This window comes from Drosophila nasuta, chromosome X (genome assembly GCF_023558535.2).
Source record: "Drosophila nasuta strain 15112-1781.00 chromosome X, ASM2355853v1, whole genome shotgun sequence".
Classification (NCBI taxonomy): Eukaryota; Metazoa; Arthropoda; class Insecta; order Diptera; family Drosophilidae; genus Drosophila; species Drosophila nasuta.
The window spans coordinates 13,741,146-13,760,545 of NC_083459.1; the positions used below are offsets into that span (position 1 = coordinate 13,741,146).

Genomic DNA, 19,400 nt, shown 5'->3' on the forward strand with positions numbered 1-19,400 from the left:
GCAACGCTGGGACGGACAAACAGCTGCTATGCAGAGTTGCTCTCAAAACATGCGATGCGGGCATGTAAATTAAATGCAATGGCGCATCTGGTTCGCATTCTTTAGATTATTGTATTATTGACGAACAATGGCAGCCAAATACTTGCTGCATGAGGGGTTCGCATATGTTTGACAACAAAGATTTGAAAAAAGTGTCATTTCATGCTTATCGGAATGGCAGCCAGGCTACACATATATCGATTCTTTCAACCCGGTGCGAGCGTACTGTAATCGATATATCGATGGCATATCAACATCTCTATTTTAATTGATGCCATAGAATACAAAGTATTATTAAATGAGCAATTTATTGCTGTGTCGCATCAACTAAATGTTATCCGTATTGTCCACATTTCTGCCGCCGCTGCTGCTGTTGCTGCTTTGGACGCCGCTAACGCCAACGGCTCACGGTCACCAGCCCGATGAGCAATTCCATGAAGAGCTAGTGGTGCGTCCGCTTGCCGGCGACCATGTAAACACATACTTTCAGTTCACCACGCGATGGCACTACGGCGATCGCAACAATCGTGAGTAACAACTTATTACATAGTATATATAGACTTCGCTTGCAATCCGTTCACCCGCTTTGCCAAAGTGTATCCTGTCCTCTTATCTTAACTACATTTGTCCGTTGCAAGCGAGTGTCTAGAATTTGCTGCACTGCTTTATTGCTCTCCTCTCCACTTTGCAGTCTTTCACACACAACTAACGCCGCGCGTCATTGCCGAAATCCTGCAGACCTACGATGTCAAGGAGCTGCACATTAGCCTCACTCAAGGTTTGTGGCGCTACGAGAGCTGGGGTTATCCTATTGTGGATGCCACCGGTGGTGCCGAATTGTGGGCGTGGTTCAGTGCCAGCAATTTGACCAACGATGCGGTGAACAAACAATGGATGCAATTGGCCAATGTCTTCTCCGGTGTATTGTGCTCCTCGCTGAATTTTGTGGACAACACCAATAGCATTGCACCGCGTCACATCTTTCGGCCGCAGTTCATGCACCACTCCGGAGAGAATGGCAAGCAGTTCGTTCGCTATGCGACATTGCCACGGGAAATTGTTTGCACCGAGAATCTGACGCCATGGAAGAAACTGTTGCCCTGCGGCAGTGCATCCGGTTTGGCCACATTGCTCAACTCGGGCTTTGTGCACAATACCAAATATCATTCATTGGGCGTCAAAGTGCGCACACTATGCGATCACGATGATGACAACAACTGTATTGTGGAGCTCACCCAAACGGCGAATCTGGTTTACGATCTCAAATTGCTGGAGCAGAGCAACACGGACTTTTCGTTGCGCCGTCTCTTCGGCATGGGGCTGAATGGTTACTGTGAGCTGGCCACCAGCAGTCGCATCTATGCGCAACGCAGCGAGCAAGGCGAACGCTTTCAGTTGGTGCCGCCGCCCGCATTCAATGTGAGCAGCATACGCGGTGGCCATCGGGTGTCATATGGCGTCTATGACATACAACAGCAATTTGAGGCGGCAGCACCGGATGCTACACGACTCTTTAACATTGCCTGGATCGGTGAAAAGTCAGTGGGAGGAGGACGGCGTCTGGCTGTTAGTGCATTGAACTTGCCACCGCTTTATGCGCATCGCTATCTGCTGGGGAATGGACAGAAACGTGGACGCATTGCCACCGAGATACGCAACACACACTATGAGGATTTGCCAGTGGTGTTGCTCGAGCTGGTGCCTTGGTATGTGCACGCCTATTTGCACACGTTGCGTATACGCAACAAGGAGCAACAACGTCGCGAATACGCCACGGATGTGAATGATGAGTTGCCATTTAAGCTGCTGCACTATGCGCCTGGGAAACAACGTGAATTGCCCACACATCTGGAGATTGGTTTTGTGCTGCCGGCGAAGAGCAGCGCGCTGATTACCATCGAGGTGGACTATTTGCTGCTCAAGTGGCTCGAGTATCCGCCGGATGCGAATCACGGGCATTATATTGGTGCTGCTGTTATAAGCACACAATTGCCCATGGGCCGCAATTATAGCGCCTTGCCGCCGGAGGCACATCTCTTCAAGGATTCGTTTAATGCGTCGCGACCAAGTTATACGCTGACGCTGCGCACGGAGGCGTTGATTGTGTCGCTGCCAACGCCAGATTTTAGCATGCCGTATAATGTGATTTGTTTAGCGTGCACAGTGGTTGCATTGGCCTTTGGGCCCATTCACAGTGTGGCCACCAAATTGATGATTGTCGAGCGACAGACGACGATGCCGCGCAATCTGTTGCGCAAGCTCATACACAAGCTCAAGTCTCGCTGGGGTAGCAAGAAGGAGGAGGCAACATCAGTGCAGCAGACAGCAACAGACGAAAAACAGCAGCAGCAGCAGCATGAGGAGAAGGAAGCGGAACAGCAAGAGTCGGTCGTTTGTAATGAGCAGAAGCAGGCGAACATGTGATAAACTGAGATGGCAAGACTAGAAATAGAAGAGCATCGATGCATACTCGTAATCAGCGCCTACTCCTGTTGCTCTTGTGCCGATGGGGTGGCTGCCGATAAACATATTCCAAAGCACGACAGTCATTTCGATAACAAAACAATATAATGGCGCTTGACATGTTTCGATAACACTTGTTCAATCAAATAAAGCGCTTCATGTCCATATAAAATGTGTATTACTTAATTTAGTTACAACGCTCATTTTTTAGCTGCAGTTAATGTTAACTCTCACTTAACGTCTGGAAAGTAGGCAACACTTTCCAACAGGCGTCGACACACACACACACACACATACATAACACGACGATGTGTGCAAATTGAGACAGGTCTTTGTTTTTATTGAATGCATTTCGCTTTTTATTATTTTTTTGTTTTGTTCATTTTTATACGTAAGTATTTTTTAAATAATAATAGTATCTGTTTTGTTTTAGCTTTAGCACAAATTGTTGCCAAATGTCTAAATGTAAATGCTATCGATGACAATGAGTGACGTATATCGGCATATCGAACATCATTTAATCCTTTTTCGTTTCATTCTTTTGCCATTCTTCTTTTTATCCGCTGCTTATGAATTACAATTAGATTAAAGTGCGTCCACATACACACACACACACTCGCACACATACACACGTGCGTGCGCCTATGTGAAATAGTCGAGTTTGAGTTGAGTTTTGTTGTTTTTGTTATTGGAATATTTGATCATTAAATACTACTTATATGTTTTGTGTTTTTATTCTTATGCTTGTTTGTTGTTGGATGCTGCCATGTGCTTGCTGTTTGTTAAATGTAAAAATTGGCATTAAAAAAATATATATGTATGTATGTATGTAAAAACTATGCAAAGTTACATTTTACACGCGACTTGAAGACATTACGTTATCGATGTACAATTACAATAAAACGACAAAAAAAAATAGTACGATTAAAAAGAGACAAAAAACACTAGGGGACAATTACAGAGAGTGGAAATGAAATTTGCGTATATAAATGTAATTTTAGATGTATGTGTATGTTAAGAGTTAAGATATATTTCTATATATGCATAATGGACACGTCTCCACGGTCACTTTCTCTCTCGCCCTCGTTCTTTCGTTCTTCGCTCAAATTACAATTACTACAAATACAAGTACAAGTACAAACTAATGCTAAATGTTTTTAGAAGTATTAATGTGCTTCACACCCACACGCACATATGCAGGCCATTGGCTTAAATGGCTACTTTGCAGCAGAGCGAGCGAGACAACTGGAGGTGCAGGCGGGCGACAGCTTCGAGTTGATTTCTTTTGTTGTTGTTGTTTTCCATGTTTCATGTTCTTCATACTTCTCGCTCTCTCACTCACTCTTCACTCACACGCACGCTTCACTGTGGCGGCTGATTGCCGTAGTAACCATAGGCGCCCGCTGGCGGTGGACCTTGCGGTGCTCCCGGTGGCGGCATCTGTGCTCCGCCTGGCGCCGGCCGATAGCCTTGATAGCCCTGCGTTGGCGGATACTGCGCATAGCCGCCAGCCTGCGGCGGCTGATGATACCCATGACCCGGATACGCGCTACCCGGCGGCGGTGGCCCGTAACCTTGCGGCGGTGGCGGCGGTGCGCCGTACGGTTGTCCGCCCGGCGCTGGCTGATATTGATTGGGCGCCATTGGTGGCGTGGCGCCATTTGGTGGCGGCGGCGCTGTTGCATTTGGCGGTCCGCCTGGCGGTGGCTGTTGCTGTTGTTGTTGCTGTGGTGGTGGTCCACCCTGTGGTTGTTGTTGCTGTTGCTGCTGTTGTTGCTGCTGCTGTTGCTGCGGTGTGCCATAGCCTCCCACGCTTGTGGGTGGCGTCGAGTACGTTGGCTGCTGTTGTGTGGGCAACGGAGACACGCCGGACACCACGGCGCTCAGCTGTTGTCCTGGTTGTCCAGGCTGCTGTTGCAGTGGCTGCAAGTAAAGGGATTAGGATTAGATTAATAAGTTTGCAAGCTATAGCTTCGGTTCGTGTTTAGGATAAGTACTGGTTGAAATATGTGCTGTGGTTTGTGTCTTACCTAAGCGATGAAAACTAAACGCTTAAGATAACTAACCTAAAGTCATGTTATAATAACCAAAAACTATAAATTAAGGAATTCTAATTTTCAAATATTGCAGGCTGCTGTAAAGTGATTAATTTAGTAAGGGACATTAATATTCTAAAATAAATTTACAAGTTTTAAAGTTTTAGCTTCGGTTCGTGTTTAGGATAAGTACTGGTGGAAATATGCACCGTGGTTTGTGTCTTAACTAAACGATGAAAAAAAAACACTTAAAGAAGTTAGAATAAGCAATACCTATAAATTAAGGAATTGTAAGTGCAGTCATTGCAAGTAAAGTGATAAGGAATCATTTTACAGGTTTGCAAGCTACAGCTTTGATTCGTGTTTAGGAAAAGCTTGTGTCTTAACGAATCAATGATAAATTAACATTTAATGAAATTAACTTAAAGTCGAGTTATAATAAGCAAAAACTATAAATTAAGGAATTGTAATTTTAAAATATTGCAGGCTGCTTGTGCAGCGGCTGCAAGTAAAGTGATTAATTTAGTAAGGGACATTAATATTGTAAAATAAATTTACAAGTTTTGAAGCTTTAGCTTCGGTTTGCGTTTAGGATAAGTGTCTTAACTAAACGATGAAAACAAAACGTTTAAGAAAACTAACCTAAAGTCAAGTTATTAATAACATTATAACTTGACTTTAGGTTAGTTATATTAAATGTTTCATTTTATCGTTTAGTTAGGACATAAACCAACTAATTAAAAAATAATACTTATCCTATGCAAATATTATAAATTAAGGAACTTTAATTTTAAAATACTATTTAAAGGTTAAACTCGTCCCAATACTTTCAACACTGACCTGCTGCTGTTGCTGTGGCGCATACTGTGGCTGCTGTTGTGCGGCACCCGCGCCCGGCGGCTGCTGATTGGGCGGCACACCCGCCACAGCTGTCGGTGGCGGCGGCGGCGTCGATTGCGGCGTATTGGGTCCATTCGGATTGCCCGCCTGCTGCTGCTGCTGATTGGGCGCCGATTGTTGTTGCTGCTGTTGTTGTTGCTGCTGTTGCTGCGGTGGCGGCGGTGTTTGACTCGGCGCCGTGCTGTAACTGGCCGGCGGTGGTGGCGGCCCAGCATTTGAGCCCGCCACACTCACCTGCTGTGCATTCGGTGGCCCCGGCACCGGTTGGCCCGGATAACTGCCAGGCGGTGCGCCCGTGGCCTGTTGATACGCCTGATACGGTGACTGGGATTGGCTGCCGGGCGGCGGTGGCCCGTAGCCGCCACCTGGTGGTGCACCGGGCGCACCCGCCTGACCGTATTGATTGGGCGGATAGCCGGCATAGGGGCCCATCGGCGGAGGACCGCCGGGCACGGCGCCCGCCTGCTGTGGCGGCGGTGGCCCATACTGATTGGGCAGCACACTTTGCGGTGGACCTGGCGGTCCCGGTGGCCCCGCCTGGCCTCCGGCCGTCGGCGGTGGACCGTACATTTGTGTGGGCGGCGGACCCGGCGGCTGTTGGCCGGGCGCCACTTGCTGTGTGGGCGGCGGTGGCGGATACGCACCTGGGGGCGGTGCCTGTTGTTGTTGTCCGCCCGCAGCGGCGCCACCAGCATTGGGATTCGGTTGGTATGCATGCACCACACCTTGGGCGCCACCGGCTGTCGATGTGGGCGGCATGCCGGCATGATGATACGCCGCCTGTGCATTGGGCGGTGGCGGTGGTGGCCCATAACCCTGACCGGGTGGTCCATAGGGATAAGCGTTTTGTGGCTGGTACTGCGGCTGCGATTGCGGTGGATAGCCCGGATAATGACCGTGTTGCTGTTGTTGCTGCTGCTGTTGTTGTTGCTGCTGTTGCTGGTAGTTGACCCGATATTGTGCTTGCGGTGGCGGCACTTGGCCCGGTCCCGGCTGTGGTTGCTGTTGCTGCTGGTTCGGCGGCTGCTGTTGTTGCTGCTGCTGCTGTTGTTGCGGTGGTGGCGGTTGGCTTTGACCCGGCGGCAGAGGTCCGTTGTTGGGACGCTGCTGTTGTTGATCTGTATGGAAGGATGAGCAAGAGATTACAATTTAGTAAGGCTAAGAATCGCAATACTAAGAACTAAACGGCAAGCTCTTTAGTGCAAGTGATTTAGTGTTTCATTTCGTTTGTTTCAAACAGAAAATAGGTACACAAACGTTTTTATTCGATTGTTTCGAATAGTACATAGATGTGCAAACGTGTTTCATTCCGCTTGTTTCAAACAGTTCAATACTTAAGCATGTTTCATTCTGTTTGTTTCACACAGCAAATATAATATAAGAACGCCAACAGACAAAAGAAAGAATTTTGATACAAATTAAATTAATTGCTGACATCAAATTAAAGAATTTCAACACTTAAGGGTGTTTCAATCCGTTTGTTTCATGCAGTTCAACACATAAGCATCATTAATTTCGTTTGTTTCGAACAGTTCAATACTTAAGCATGTTTCATTCTGTTTGTTTCACACAGCAAATATAATATAAGAACGCCAACAGACAAAAGAATGAATTTTGATACAAATTAAATTAATTGCTGACATCAAATTAAAGAATTTCAATACTTAAGGGTGCTTCATTCCGCTTGTTTCAAACAGTTCAATACTTAAGCATGTTTCATTCTGTTTGTTTCACACAGCAAATATAATATAAGAACGCCAACAGACAAAAGAATGAATTTTGATACAAATTAAATTAATTGCTGACATCAAATTAAAGAATTTCAACACTTAAGCATGTTTCATTCCGTTTGTTTCAAGGAACAAATAGATAAAACATCGATTGCCAAGTTGCATATTATAGTTGAAATAAATGTGCTATACATTACACTTACTGGGCGCTGCATTGGCCACGACCTGAGCCTGCCCGGCGCCGGCCTGGACATTGCGATACGGTCCCGCCTGTGGCTGTGGCCCAGCCTGGCTCACTTGCGGCGGCTGCTGTTGCTGCTGCACTTGGCCCGCCTGCTGCTGTTGTTGCTGCTGCTGCTGTTGTTGTTGCTGCTGCTGTTGTTGTTGAGATTGCTGTTGGGCACCCGGTGGCATGCCGGGATGCGTGGGCTGCTGCTGTTGGCCCGGATACGGTGGCATTTGTACAGGACCAACGCCTGCATCGTTGGCATGCTGCAACTGCATTTGTGCCTGTATAACGCTGCCCGGTGGTGGCGGAGCACCCGGTGCCACCTGCTGGCCGGGCAACTGTTGTTGCTGCTGCTGTTGTTGTTGACCTGGTGGCGGTACGCCGCCCAAACCGCCAACAACACCCATCATGCTGTGCGGCGCTGGCGGTTGATTGCCCTGCTGCATCGTCTGCATAATGTGCGGAGGCTAAAGAGTGAAATATAGATAAAGAGAGAGAGAGAGAGAGTGAGTGGAAGAAGCTAGCAACGAGTGAAGGGGCTAACTTACGGGCAGTATTTGGGAAATGTTCATCTGCGGATCGGCGAGCTGCGCCAAATAGACAAGATTGCGATGCAGCGCCACCTGATAGCTCATGCACTCCTGCGACTTGCCCATGTTCTGAAAGTCCTGTATGGTCTGTATGAGTCCGCAATTCTCGTCCAGCATCTTCTGGATCTGGGCGGAGCTAACCTGCGGTGCTGGCACACCGCCGCGCTGTCCCACCGCATTGGGCGGAGTGCCCATCATCACGGGATTGCCGACGCCAACGCCGCCGGGACCAACGACACGCTGCTGCATGGGACCCATGGGTCCCATGGGACCGACACCGCCGACAACGCCACCTGGCGGCGGTCCTCCTTGTCCAGTGCCAGGCGGCTGTTGTTGTTGCTGCTGTTGTTGTTGTTGCTGCTGCTGTTGTTGCTGCTGCTGTTGCTGCGGCGGCATTTGCGGTGGCGGCAACTGCACCGAACCCGGCGGCGGATGTTGCACGGGTTGTTGTTGCTGCTGCGGCTGTTGCTGCGGCAACGGCGGCGGCGGCGGTTGCGGCGAATAAACTGCAGACATTTTACTGGCTGCAGCCTTCTTCTTCCGCTTGGGAGTTTTCTCCTGTTTTTCCACAATTTTAGCGGTTATTATCAAACGGTGTGTGAAAGAAAAATTCCTGCTCCCCTTCCTCTTGTTTGCTACGCTTGCTGCCCACGCGCTTTGCTCGACTGTAGTTTGCGGCGCGTCAATTAAATAAAATTAAAGTTGTCTACGCTGAGTGCGGTTTTTTTTCTATCTCTTCTTTTTCTTTTTTTTTTTTTAAGTCGGTTTCACATTCGGTTTCGCATTCGCCGCATTAAAACACACTCACACACACACACACGCGTGCACACACAACTACACGCACATTTATATATATATTTTATATATATATATCTCACAAATTTTTTATATATAAATGAAAAATTGCAAACTACTTCGTTTGTGTTTTATTTAAGTAGCGAGCTTGAATTTAGCAATTTAGCACGTGTCGCGTTCACTTAATTTGCGATGTAAAACTCTATAATTTTTAGCACAAAATTTGATGATATGCTTTTTGGCCGAAAAAGTCTACATAATTTTTCTTTTTCTTTCCACTTTTGCAAATTGCAAAGAACGTCAACGACGCTTTCAACGATTACAGCGGCCGGTCGATTACCATCCAACAAAAAAAAAAAACTATCGATGCGCATGATGCGATACACGTTCAGACTGGGCATGATGCGTCGCATGGCCAAACTTTGCATTTATTGAGCCGCTAATTATATCTACTCTAAAATTAATAAAACTTAAAAATAAAATAAAATTTATTAACTATGCGCACTCTTGCATTACTTTTATTTCATAAAATTGTATTAAAACAGTTTGCATGACGGTTGGTCGTATGCCAACATGGCGCTCTTCTGCTCACATTCAGCGAATTAAAATTTTATGAAATTTGTGTCTGTACCATGAAGTTATGAGTATTGCTTCAAAAAATTTACAAAAATTTGCAAAATTTAGTTACATACTGAAAACATATGCATATATATATGTATATTAATTTTGCAACATTTTTTGCCGATATTGTTTAACAACCGGCAGCATCAAGAGTGTAGGGGTACATCGTAAAACACATATCGATAACTATTAACGATAACAATAGCACGCTCACAGCGATCAATCTCTTATTTTTTCACAATTTATTTTGTTGGACTGGCTTTTAGCCAAATTGATTAAAGCAGCGAGTGTATGTGTGTGTTGTGTGAGTGTATGTTTATGCATGTGTGAGCGTGCGAATTATTAAACAAAAACCAAGAACCAGATTACTCAATATCAAAGTGCAATATTCATTTGCCGCGCCAACAAGCATCTGAAGAAAAATGGTTCAATAAACACGAAAGAAAAATACCAAATCGAAATTAACTGTATTTTTTGTTTGTGTGCACAACAATTAACGAATGGAACATACAAAAAGTTAATAAAAAAAAAAAAGAAAAAGTTGCCAGCAGAGCGTCAGAGAAAAACGAAAAATAACAACAATTGTGACAGCAGCAGCAAACAGCAATAGACCCGCAGAAGTGAGAGAAAGAGTGCGAGAGAGAGCTATAGAGTGGGAGAGCAGCAACAACCACAAACAAGAACAGCAGCAACAGCAACACTTCAGCGCAGTGATGAGAAAAGTGATGAAACACACTGGGAGCCCAACAACACAAGTGTTAAATGTAAAATAAAAACGTGCGGCAGATAGACGTGTGCATACGACATACATATGTATATGTATATGTAAATAGTAATAGAAACACTTCGAACAGAACTGCAAAAATCAACGGTCATCCTTTTTGTAGGCGCTCTCCGGCTTTGCACAGCACGCTTGTGTGTATTAAATATCGATTTTGTTACCCTCTGCGCGCCTCACGTTCATTGCACATGTGTGCGTGCGTATGTATGTGTTGTATATGTGCAGTTCGAAGCGCGAGCTTGTGTGCGAGTGTGTAAAAAAACAATAATTGCGATATCGATAACGATAATACGATACGATAGTGAAAAATAAATACAAACAAAACAAAAAAAGTTTTGAGCGCGTTATCAAAAGCACACGGAACACAGCAATAACAAGCACAGCTACAACTATAAAGCCGGCGGCGCGTTTTTTGTTGTTTTTTTTTTTTGCATTTAGTGAGTGAACGGGGGAGCTTTTGTTATTTTTTTCGTTTTTTTTTTGTGTTTTTGCTTTGCTTTCGCTCTGGTGTGTGTGTTTTTTGGTTTTCACTTAACCAAGATCCAAAGCGTAACAACAATAATAATAATAATAATAATAATAGTGAAGAACCGAAAACGACGTTGACAACGGACAACGCAGCAGCCAGGGCAAAATAGTAAAAAGAGAAGAATATTAGCGACATTTGTTTTTTTTTTTTTGTGAGGAGGTAAGAAGAGAACTTCTTACCAATGATTTCGCTGTTGCAAATGAAGTTCCATGCGCTGCTTTTGTTGCTGTCAAAGGTCTGGACATGCATATGTTTCATGTTCAATCGCCAAGTGCGCGCTGTAAGTAATTTACAATAAATTATAATAACCATAAAACCTTGCACACTTTCCACTTGTTTCAAATTTAGTTAAATTTCTAGTTTTTTTTGTGTGTTACTTGTGTTGTGTCGTGTTATCACAGAACACGCAGTGATTAAATAACATAAACGGTACTCGCTGGTCAAGGCTGCGATAAGCAATTGTACACCACACCCACCCACACCCCCTTCTTTGGCCTTTTGGTTTTGCTTTTACCTTTCCGGGTCTCTTTCCACACGCTTCCAATCAATCCTTTATCACACAATGACAGTTTCCAATTGCTGTCGCTGCAGCTGAGCGGCGTCGTCTTCTTATCATGTTTCCTTACTCTCTCGCATATACAATGTACGTATGTGCTGTGGCAGCATGACGCTGCATTGCATAGGGAGATTCACACAGAACATGCTGCTGTGCTGTACTCCCGCCGTCCATCCCACTCTCACTTCCACATTGTACTCATACTACTACTTACATGCTTGTCTTACCTAAGCATATTACATTTGATGGTGATCAGCGGTGTGTGTGTGTGTACGAGAGTGTGTGCTAAAAACACAACGACTAAATACACATGCAGTGCTGTTCAGCCGCCATCCCACTCTTACTCCCTTAGCACACACACACACAAGCACACTCGTTTACTACTTTCTTTGTCTTACCTGAGCTTAAAACTTTTAATGATGATTAGCAGCATCAACTGTGCGTGTGTTTGTGTGTGTACGTTAACAAAAAAAAACAATTACAATTTTGAATGTGCCAACATATTTGAATGTATAAAATTAACTCTCTTAGTTTATCCAGTATCAGCCGGTTAAATATGAACTCTTCCCGCTGTCACCGGTGTCGCGGCATCGACTCAGTTTGGTGCAGCGCAAAACTTTGGTGTTGGACTTGGACGAGACGCTGATACACTCACATCACAATGCGATGCCCAGGAATACGGTGAAGCCGGGTACGCCGCACGATTTTACCGTTAAAGTGACGATCGATAGACATCCAGTGCGATTCTTTGTGCACAAACGGCCGCATGTCGATTACTTTTTTGGATGTGGTGAGTAATCGAAAGGATACACTTCGATTCGATTCGATTCCGATAAGCTCGTTCGTTCTATTCAATCGTATTCAAATTTAAAAGCTTTCTATCTCTACGAAGAGCGTCGTTGAGCAGACTAAATTATAGTGTATTGTGCTACACAACAAGTCGCAATTATTCAGTCTTTTAGAGCTTGACTCATTTTGGGGTTCAACAAACCTCTTTAGGAATTGCTAAGTGCTTAGAGTGAAATAAGCAGCTTTTGTGACTAAAGCAGCGTTTAAAAATGTCTCATATTTTAAAAGTGTTACTTACTTGATGAACTTTGACTTCGTTTGGAAGTCATTTGCATTTGTAGCTCTTGTTGCTTTCAATTTCAAAAGCTGTGCTGCATTAAACTTTTAGCCTTCTAGCGCTTAAAGTTAGTTTAGTGATAGTTTAATCATTCTGAATAAAAAAAATAGAGGATACAAAATCATGGCATTAGATAAGCCCAAAATTATATTAAGACATCCAACTCATATGCATCTTTATCTATTTATGAATCAGGTATCGCAATGGTATGATCTGGTTGTGTTTACGGCCAGCATGGAGATCTATGGAGCTGCTGTTGCTGACAAATTGGACAACGGCCGCAATATATTGCGGCGTAGATACTACAGACAGCACTGCACGCCCGACTATGGCTCCTATACCAAAGATTTGTCAGCCATATGCAGTGATTTGAATAGGGTAAGTAAACCCCGTATATATTATAGATACATTGTTAATATTCTTTTTTTTGTAGATATTTATAATTGACAATTCGCCTGGGGCATATCGGTGTTTTCCAAATAATGCGATCCCCATTAAAAGTTGGTTCTCCGATCCAATGGATACGGCATTATTATCGTTGCTGCCCATGCTCGACGCGCTGAGATTTACCAACGATGTGCGTTCGGTGTTATCGCGAAATCTTCACCTGCATCGCCTGTGGTAGCAGGTGTGCCGCCACCAAGTGTAGCTAATGCAACAAATTTAACATCAACATCAGATGCGAAGTTACAAATTAAAATTAGCAACAACAGAAACAGAAACAACAACAAGATGAAACAACAACAAAAGAAACAGAAAAAAAATAAGGTGGTGCTGTGACACATAAACGAATTTTATGTTTAATAATAGGACAGAATGAATGGATCGATTTTTCTATAATCTGTATTACATTTTCAATTAATGCAACGTTTTCTAACTAATTATACATAATGTTCGTATCATTTAACTACATATGAATATATATTTATATACATGCATATATTTATATATATATACAATATCGATTATACAATTCTTTGTGCTAGAAAATTAAATTGTTTGCGTTATTTTTGTACTATAATGATGATAATGATGATAAAGACGATGATGATGTAGATGTTGATGTTGAGACAAGAAACTACAGTATGTTTTTCAGGCAGGCAAATAAAATAAATAATTATGTTGACACACAAACAGACATAGACACACCTTACATACACACACACATATATATATCATAAAAACACTTTAGCTAAGACAACTACAACACATACACATATGCATAGATATATACATTATATATATATTTATGTTAGGCATAGTTTGTTGTAATTACATTAAAATTAATTATTATTATTATTATGATTACTATTATTAAATGCAAGCCACAAGGCAAGAAACATTGTTTTCTATATATACATACAACAACAACAACGTAAAGATTAATGAACTTTTGTATAGGTTTTTTTTTGTGTAAAAACAAATCAGGCAACAAATAACTTTTAAACCTCTATAGTTTTCGTTAAAAAAAACAATCAAGAAAAACGAAACGAAAATGCAACCAAAACTAAATTTTCAATTGACTAAGTGTATATGTTAAAGGAAAAAACAAAAACAAGATTGAAAAGTAAAAGGATTATGTTAACTCTTAAGATTAATTAATTAGAGATGCCTGCATGCAGGCAAAAATGGCATTGAAGGCGTACTATATTTGTATTTAAACTTGAATAAGATGATGAGAACTATTAAAGCATAAAACCAAAAAACATAAAATTCATTTCAACATCTAATTCTAAGGGCAAAATCACAAAACTTTTGGCTTTTGTTAAATCAATTTGCCATGCCCCCGGAGAAAGAAATAACTAGGGATTAATGAGAGCGCCAAATCATGAAATATATATATATATATATATATTAATGTATATTCATTAGAATCATAATGAAATTAACTGAACAATCGTAGCATGTTTGATCAAAAGAAAAGAGAATCAGAAAAATTAAAACAACTGTTTGCAAATAAATCATAATCATTCATTGGCTGACTACAAAATTGTGAAGAAAAAAGTATAGAATGAAACAAATCGCTTCCATAGTTATTTATGAACACTGTTTCAAAATGCTTAACAACATTAAAAAAAAATACAATTAGCAAAACAGCTGAAGAACATCCCCCAAGCTTGCGCCAATTGAATTGTGAATTTAATTTTTTTTTGTATTCTATTGTAAATGTATGAAAAAAATTCATTATTTGTTTATTAATTAAATATGTATGCGATGTTGTTAATTTTAAGTAGTTTGTAGCTTAAAAGAAATTTGTTAAAACAAAACCAACAACAAGAAAAACCACAAAAAACATGAAAAATAAATCATAAATTAATTACAAATGAAAAAGGGAACACACAACATATATGGCAAACCAGCAGTGTTTCACTTTCAAAAATGGCGCGACATTAAAATACAAACAAAAAAAAATCGATTATTGACTGGTTCGATTACAATTTGCCAGCAAAACGAATATCAGTTATTATTAACATCTTTTTTTTAATTTTTTGCTAAATTATTGCAATTCATAACTTAACATAGTTGGGAATTTTTTAAAGTTGTCTGTTTGTGAATATTATTTCAGATTTCAAATTTTCTTTAGTATTTAAAATGCGCAACAGGCTGCTTAGTTGCGCAAGCTAGTTCGATATGATTCATCGCGGAACCAATGTCATTTTTAAATTTAAAAAAAACGCAACAGCAAACAAATGTTTGACATACAAATTTAACAAACTTCTATGGTGTTTCTATTATTGTTTGCTGTCAAATCATTGATTCATATTTTTTTTCAAGTATGCCGCACTGTAACAGCAGCGTATAGTCGATAGCCGATAAGAAATCGCACTCTTTCGATAAATTGTGTTGTGCTGTGCTTTTAGTTTGAGGTTAATAACAAAAAAAAACAACAAATACAAGAGCCGCCCCAAAACAATTTACGCAACGTCTGTGTGAACAACGCAGGTGAGACTCGTTTCTCAGTTCTTTCAATTAAATGCAATTTTACCACTTTTATTGAATGACAATTAACTTTTGCCTTTATTCGGTTGGCAGAAAAACAAGGAGCGAACGTGAGAGTGTGTCAATAGACAGAGAGCGAGAGAGCAAGAACGCTGCGTACACATGGCAACCACAGTGGCAAAAGTTGGTAAATCAGTTCACCGCATTTTTGTGGGCAATCTACCGTGGACAGTGGGCCACCAAGAATTGCGCGGCTATTTCAAGGAGTTTGGGCGTGTGATCAACGCCAACGTTATATTCGACAAGAAAACCGGTTGCTCCAAGGGTTACGGTTTCGTTAGTTTCCAGAGTTTGCAGGCGCTCGAAAAAATTGAGAACGAACATAAGCACATACTTGAAGGCAATTACCTCAACATACACAAGTCATAAAGGAGTGAGCAAGCGAGTGAGAGAGAGAGAGAGAGAGAGAAAGCGGGATAGGGATAGGGAAACACTACGATTACAGTTAGATTAAACATACAAATTGGCATTTACAACAAATTGAGCATGTCGGACAGTGACTTGGAGATGGGCGACGACGATGTGGAGCAGTCGGAGCTGGAGCAACAATTTCGCTTGGCAACCAACCATGTGACGGCCAAGGCCAATGTGTATGCGGCCAAGGATCTGCTCGAACTCTACGGCCTCTATAAGCAGGCCACCGAGGGCGTTTGCCACACGCCACGCCCCTCGATGTTGCAGATGCAGGCACGCAGCAAATGGTCAGCTTGGCAAGCGCTAGGCCTGATGACAAAGCCAGAGGCGCAAAGCGCTTACATAGCCAAGCTGCGCAGCATAGACGAGGACTACGAGGTGGACAGCAAACAGAAGACGCCAGGGCGCTTAAATGGTTGGGTGGTGCACAGCATTGAGTCGGTGCCCGTGGAGGAGCAATCCAAGCCGGAGCATCTGAAGACCATTTTCGATCATGTGAAGGAGAACAATTTGCCACGTTTGCGTGAACAACTGAAGCCAGAGGCTGATCTCACTTCGCTGGACGAGCAGGGCATGGCGCTGTTGCATTGGGCCACCGATCGCAATGCCATCGAGATCATTCAATATCTGGTTGAGTGCGGGGCAAATGTGAATCAATTGGATGCGGAGCAACAGACGCCGCTGCATTATGCTGCGAGCTGTGGCCATGTCGAGGCGTTACGCTATCTCTTGTCCTCCCAATGCGGATCTGGAGCTGCGCGATGCCGATGGACAGACGTGTCTGGATGTCGCCGAGGATGAGCTGATTTGTGCCATGCTGCAGTCGGCGCTGCAGCTGCGCAACACTTGAGTGCGGGAGATTTGTGCAACATTTTCAATTGTATATTATATTCTTTTCTTTTTATTTTTGTGTGCGAAATTAAAACGTAATCGTAGCTGTTGAAAAGTATAACTTGTACTTTACTGTTTCATGCTCTTCGAAATTGCCAGCTCGTATTATTATTGTTATATAAAAAAAAAAAATGCTATATACAGTTTCTACATCAATCTTAAGTCTTCTTGTTTGAAACAAGTTTGCGCCTCGCATTCTTTCTTATTCATGTTCTACTTTCTGAGTTCTCTCTTTCAATTTGAAGTCTTTACTCGACTGCCTAGAGATCGAACATATTTCCATTGTTTGGTACATAAATCATATTTTTAAATTCCTTTACTTTTAATGAAAAGTGAAAAAGGCGCTATTAATATACTAAATTATGAATTCAGGGAGTTAGGTTTCAAATTTCGTATGTAAAGAACTATTCGCAACTAAGATATAAGTGTTCAGTCATTCAGTGACTAACTTAAGATCAATTTTTCATTAAAGTACGGAATTGCTTGGAAATTTAGCTTCCTTCAGAAATGAAATGAAATTGCAGAATGATGTACAACATTTTGTTCTTTACAAATTCTATATATTTTTCTTTAGCGAAATTAAAACGTAATCGTAGCTGGGGTTGGCTTAAAGTAGTAGAACAAGAGAGAGATGTCCTGTTTTTACTTCCACAGCTTCTTGATGGACATGTTCTTCTCAGAGTCCTTTTGCATCACCTTGGCCACAGCCATCTCGAAGTCCTCCTGCGTGACATGAACACGACGTTCACGCAACGCATACATGCCCGCCTCGGTGCAGACGCCCTTGACCTCGGCACCCGATGCGCCCGGCATCAGTTCGGCGATCTTGCGCAGATTGATGCCACGCGTTAGATTCATTTTGCGCGAATGAATCTTCAAGATGTCGAGACGTGCCTCCTCGTTTGGTGGCGGGAATTCGATTTTACGATCAATGCGTCCCGGACGCAATAAAGCTGGATCCAAAATGTCAATACGATTGGTGGCCATGATCACCTTAATGTTCTTGGTTGCTTCAAAGCCATCCAGCTGATTCAGCAGCTCCAACATTGTGCGCTGCACCTCAGAGTCGCCACCGGAGCCCGACTCAATACGTGACGAACCAATCGAATCGATTTCATCCATGAAAATGATTGAAGGCGCATGTTCGCGTGCCATCACAAAGAGTTCTCGCACCATACGTGATCCCTCGCCAATGAATTTCTGCACCAGTTCCGAGCCAGAGACTCGTATAAATGTGCACTCGGTGTGATGGGCGACGGCACGAGCCAACAGTGTTTTACCCGTACCAGGTGGACCATAGAGTAGCACACCCTTGGGCTGGGCAATACCCAAAGCATCAAAGAGTTCGGGATGCTTGACGGGCAACTCAATAACTTCTTTGATCTCCTTGATTTGTTTGTCCAGGCCACCGACCATTTCATACGTGGAGTCGGGCACTTTTTCGACCATCATCAGCGAGACCAAAGGATCCACTTTGTTGGGCAATATCTTGTGTAGCGTGTAGCTTTCGTTGCGCAGGGCAACACGACAATTTGGTGTGACATCGTTGATGTCGATGTTTTTGTCCAGATCGACAACGAATTTGCCCTCGGGATGCACCTTGACAAGCACCTTCTTTTTGTCCATTGGCTTCACGACTTCGCCCACATAGCTGCCCTGCTCCTGTAGCAATTGCAGCTCCTCGCGCAGCATGCGAACTGACAAAATAATTTACAAGATTGTTATTGTTTTGTGCCATGTCATGTTTGGTGTTATTTACCTTTAGCATTCAGCTCATTGCGCTGCGCCTGCAGACGTCGCAGATTTTGACTCTTTTCCGCCACAATCAATTGCAGCTCCTCGATTTTCTGTATATAATACGAACGAAAGCCTTCGCCTTTGTGATAGGCCGAATCGGTGTCCATCTAATATGGAAAAAATTGTTGAAGTTCGCCATTTTTATTGACTTCATTTTGTTATTGATTGCGGCGGCATTTTGCACTTCACTTACCCGATTGCTGAGCACCATGTTGCTCTTCGTTTGTTTTTGCGTTTAAAATTAAGTGATTTTTCAACTTTTCGTTTACAATGATTTTTGATTATGACTCGGCAAGTCTGCGTCTTGTGGGAAGTCTGCTTCAGTGTGACCGTGTTATTAGAAAATATTACAAATAAAATACATATACCAAAAAGTGGTAACATTGTCAATCGCATATGCATAGGGCTGCTCAAACCGATAAAATCATGATTGCAAATTTATCGAAAAGCTTTGTCTTTTTTGCCGTAGCCGTTCGTTTCAAATAATGCATGTATTGATTGTAATACTCATTTATTTTAAATATGTATTTAGAAGGTGCACGGTTACCGAATAGCGCTAATTGCGGTGCCTGTATATGTACATCCGTATGTGAATGATAAAATTAACGATGTTTTCAATAATTTAAGAAGCATCGATATAGAATTGTTTTCTAGCCTTTGGTCACACTCAAAACATACCGCCCGTTTTTTGCAATGACGTGCTTGGGCAAATGTAAAAAAAAAATTGAGTGGTGAAAGAAAAGTTATTAATTATTGTAATTATTGTTAAATATATTATTATTAAATATAATATTTAATTGCTCACATTAAGGGTAAGTATTAATTATTGTTACTGTGCTTTTACCAACGATAATCTGTAGAATATTTTCAATTTAATAAACCGTTATGTTTTTTGAATGCAAA

At 42.4% G+C, this 19,400-nt stretch overlaps 6 protein-coding genes across 9 annotated transcripts; 4 read left to right on the plus strand and 2 right to left on the minus strand.

Moving 5' to 3' along the window:
* Positions 1 to 278: 278 nt before the first annotated feature.
* Positions 279 to 2,674, plus strand: LOC132797060 (GPI transamidase component PIG-T). Its single transcript, XM_060808499.1, has 2 exons — positions 279 to 566; positions 731 to 2,674. The coding sequence occupies exons 1-2, from the start codon at positions 371 to 373 to the stop codon at positions 2,461 to 2,463; spliced, it is 1,929 nt and encodes a 642-aa protein (XP_060664482.1). The 5' UTR covers positions 279 to 370; the 3' UTR covers positions 2,464 to 2,674.
* Positions 2,675 to 2,840: 166 nt separating this feature from the next.
* Positions 2,841 to 9,108, minus strand: LOC132795074 (basic proline-rich protein). Its single transcript, XM_060805507.1, has 4 exons — positions 7,946 to 9,108; positions 7,372 to 7,864; positions 5,379 to 6,556; positions 2,841 to 4,425 (listed from the first exon to the last, which is right to left on the minus strand). Exons 1-4 carry the CDS (start codon positions 8,501 to 8,503, stop codon positions 3,865 to 3,867), a joined length of 2,790 nt encoding a protein of 929 aa, XP_060661490.1. The 5' UTR covers positions 8,504 to 9,108; the 3' UTR covers positions 2,841 to 3,864.
* A 474-nt stretch (positions 9,109 to 9,582) lies between these two features.
* LOC132795075 (CTD nuclear envelope phosphatase 1 homolog) lies at positions 9,583 to 14,108 on the plus strand. 4 transcript variants are annotated; one of them, XM_060805511.1, is made up of 4 exons: positions 9,583 to 10,993; positions 11,801 to 12,053; positions 12,586 to 12,773; positions 12,829 to 14,108. In XM_060805511.1, the coding sequence occupies exons 1-4, from the start codon at positions 10,895 to 10,897 to the stop codon at positions 13,018 to 13,020; spliced, it is 732 nt and encodes a 243-aa protein (XP_060661494.1). In that variant the 5' UTR covers positions 9,583 to 10,894; the 3' UTR covers positions 13,021 to 14,108. The 4 variants fall into 4 exon arrangements, with proteins under 4 accessions (XP_060661494.1, XP_060661495.1, XP_060661493.1 ...); XM_060805512.1 differs by having other exon boundaries at positions 9,584 to 10,993; positions 11,810 to 12,053; XM_060805510.1 differs by having other exon boundaries at positions 9,587 to 10,993; positions 11,801 to 12,059; positions 12,591 to 12,773.
* Positions 14,109 to 15,185: 1,077 nt separating this feature from the next.
* LOC132795720 (uncharacterized) lies at positions 15,186 to 15,764 on the plus strand. The gene is made up of 2 exons (XM_060806586.1): positions 15,186 to 15,338; positions 15,429 to 15,764. Exon 2 carries the CDS (start codon positions 15,498 to 15,500, stop codon positions 15,762 to 15,764), a length of 267 nt encoding a protein of 88 aa, XP_060662569.1. The 5' UTR covers positions 15,186 to 15,338; positions 15,429 to 15,497.
* A 117-nt stretch (positions 15,765 to 15,881) lies between these two features.
* Positions 15,882 to 16,769, plus strand: LOC132795719 (acyl-CoA-binding domain-containing protein 6). Its single transcript, XM_060806585.1, is given in 2 exon segments — positions 15,882 to 16,547; positions 16,549 to 16,769. Coding segments are annotated over 2 exon segments (777 nt in total). The 3' UTR covers positions 16,660 to 16,769.
* Positions 16,770 to 17,238: 469 nt separating this feature from the next.
* Positions 17,239 to 18,846, minus strand: LOC132795717 (26S proteasome regulatory subunit 8). The gene is made up of 3 exons (XM_060806584.1): positions 18,691 to 18,846; positions 18,460 to 18,604; positions 17,239 to 18,397 (listed from the first exon to the last, which is right to left on the minus strand). Exons 1-3 carry the CDS (start codon positions 18,706 to 18,708, stop codon positions 17,343 to 17,345), a joined length of 1,218 nt encoding a protein of 405 aa, XP_060662567.1. The 5' UTR covers positions 18,709 to 18,846; the 3' UTR covers positions 17,239 to 17,342.
* Between the last annotated feature and the right edge of the window lie 554 nt (positions 18,847 to 19,400).

Coding starts and splice junctions, on each gene's coding strand:
- LOC132797060 (XM_060808499.1), top strand. CDS start 371: ATGTTATCCGTATTGTCCACATTTCTGCCGCCGCTGCTGCTGTTGCTG. Junction 567..730: donor CTACGGCGATCGCAACAATC/GTGAGTAACAAC, acceptor TCCACTTTGCAG/TCTTTCACACACAACTAACG.
- LOC132795074 (XM_060805507.1), bottom strand. CDS start 8,503: ATGTCTGCAGTTTATTCGCCGCAACCGCCGCCGCCGCCGTTGCCGCAG. Junction 6,557..7,371: donor CGTGGCCAATGCAGCGCCCA/GTAAGTGTAATG, acceptor CCTTCCATACAG/ATCAACAACAGCAGCGTCCC. Junction 4,426..5,378: donor CGCCACAGCAACAGCAGCAG/GTCAGTGTTGAA, acceptor CTTTACTTGCAG/CCACTGCAACAGCAGCCTGG.
- LOC132795075 (XM_060805511.1), top strand. CDS start 10,895: ATGATTTCGCTGTTGCAAATGAAGTTCCATGCGCTGCTTTTGTTGCTG. Junction 10,994..11,800: donor TCAATCGCCAAGTGCGCGCT/GTAAGTAATTTA, acceptor TAACTCTCTTAG/TTTATCCAGTATCAGCCGGT. Junction 12,054..12,585: donor GCATGTCGATTACTTTTTTG/GATGTGGTGAGT, acceptor ATCTATTTATGA/ATCAGGTATCGCAATGGTAT.
- LOC132795720 (XM_060806586.1), top strand. CDS start 15,498: ATGGCAACCACAGTGGCAAAAGTTGGTAAATCAGTTCACCGCATTTTT.
- LOC132795717 (XM_060806584.1), bottom strand. Junction 18,398..18,459: donor CAATGAGCTGAATGCTAAAG/GTAAATAACACC, acceptor TTATTTTGTCAG/TTCGCATGCTGCGCGAGGAG.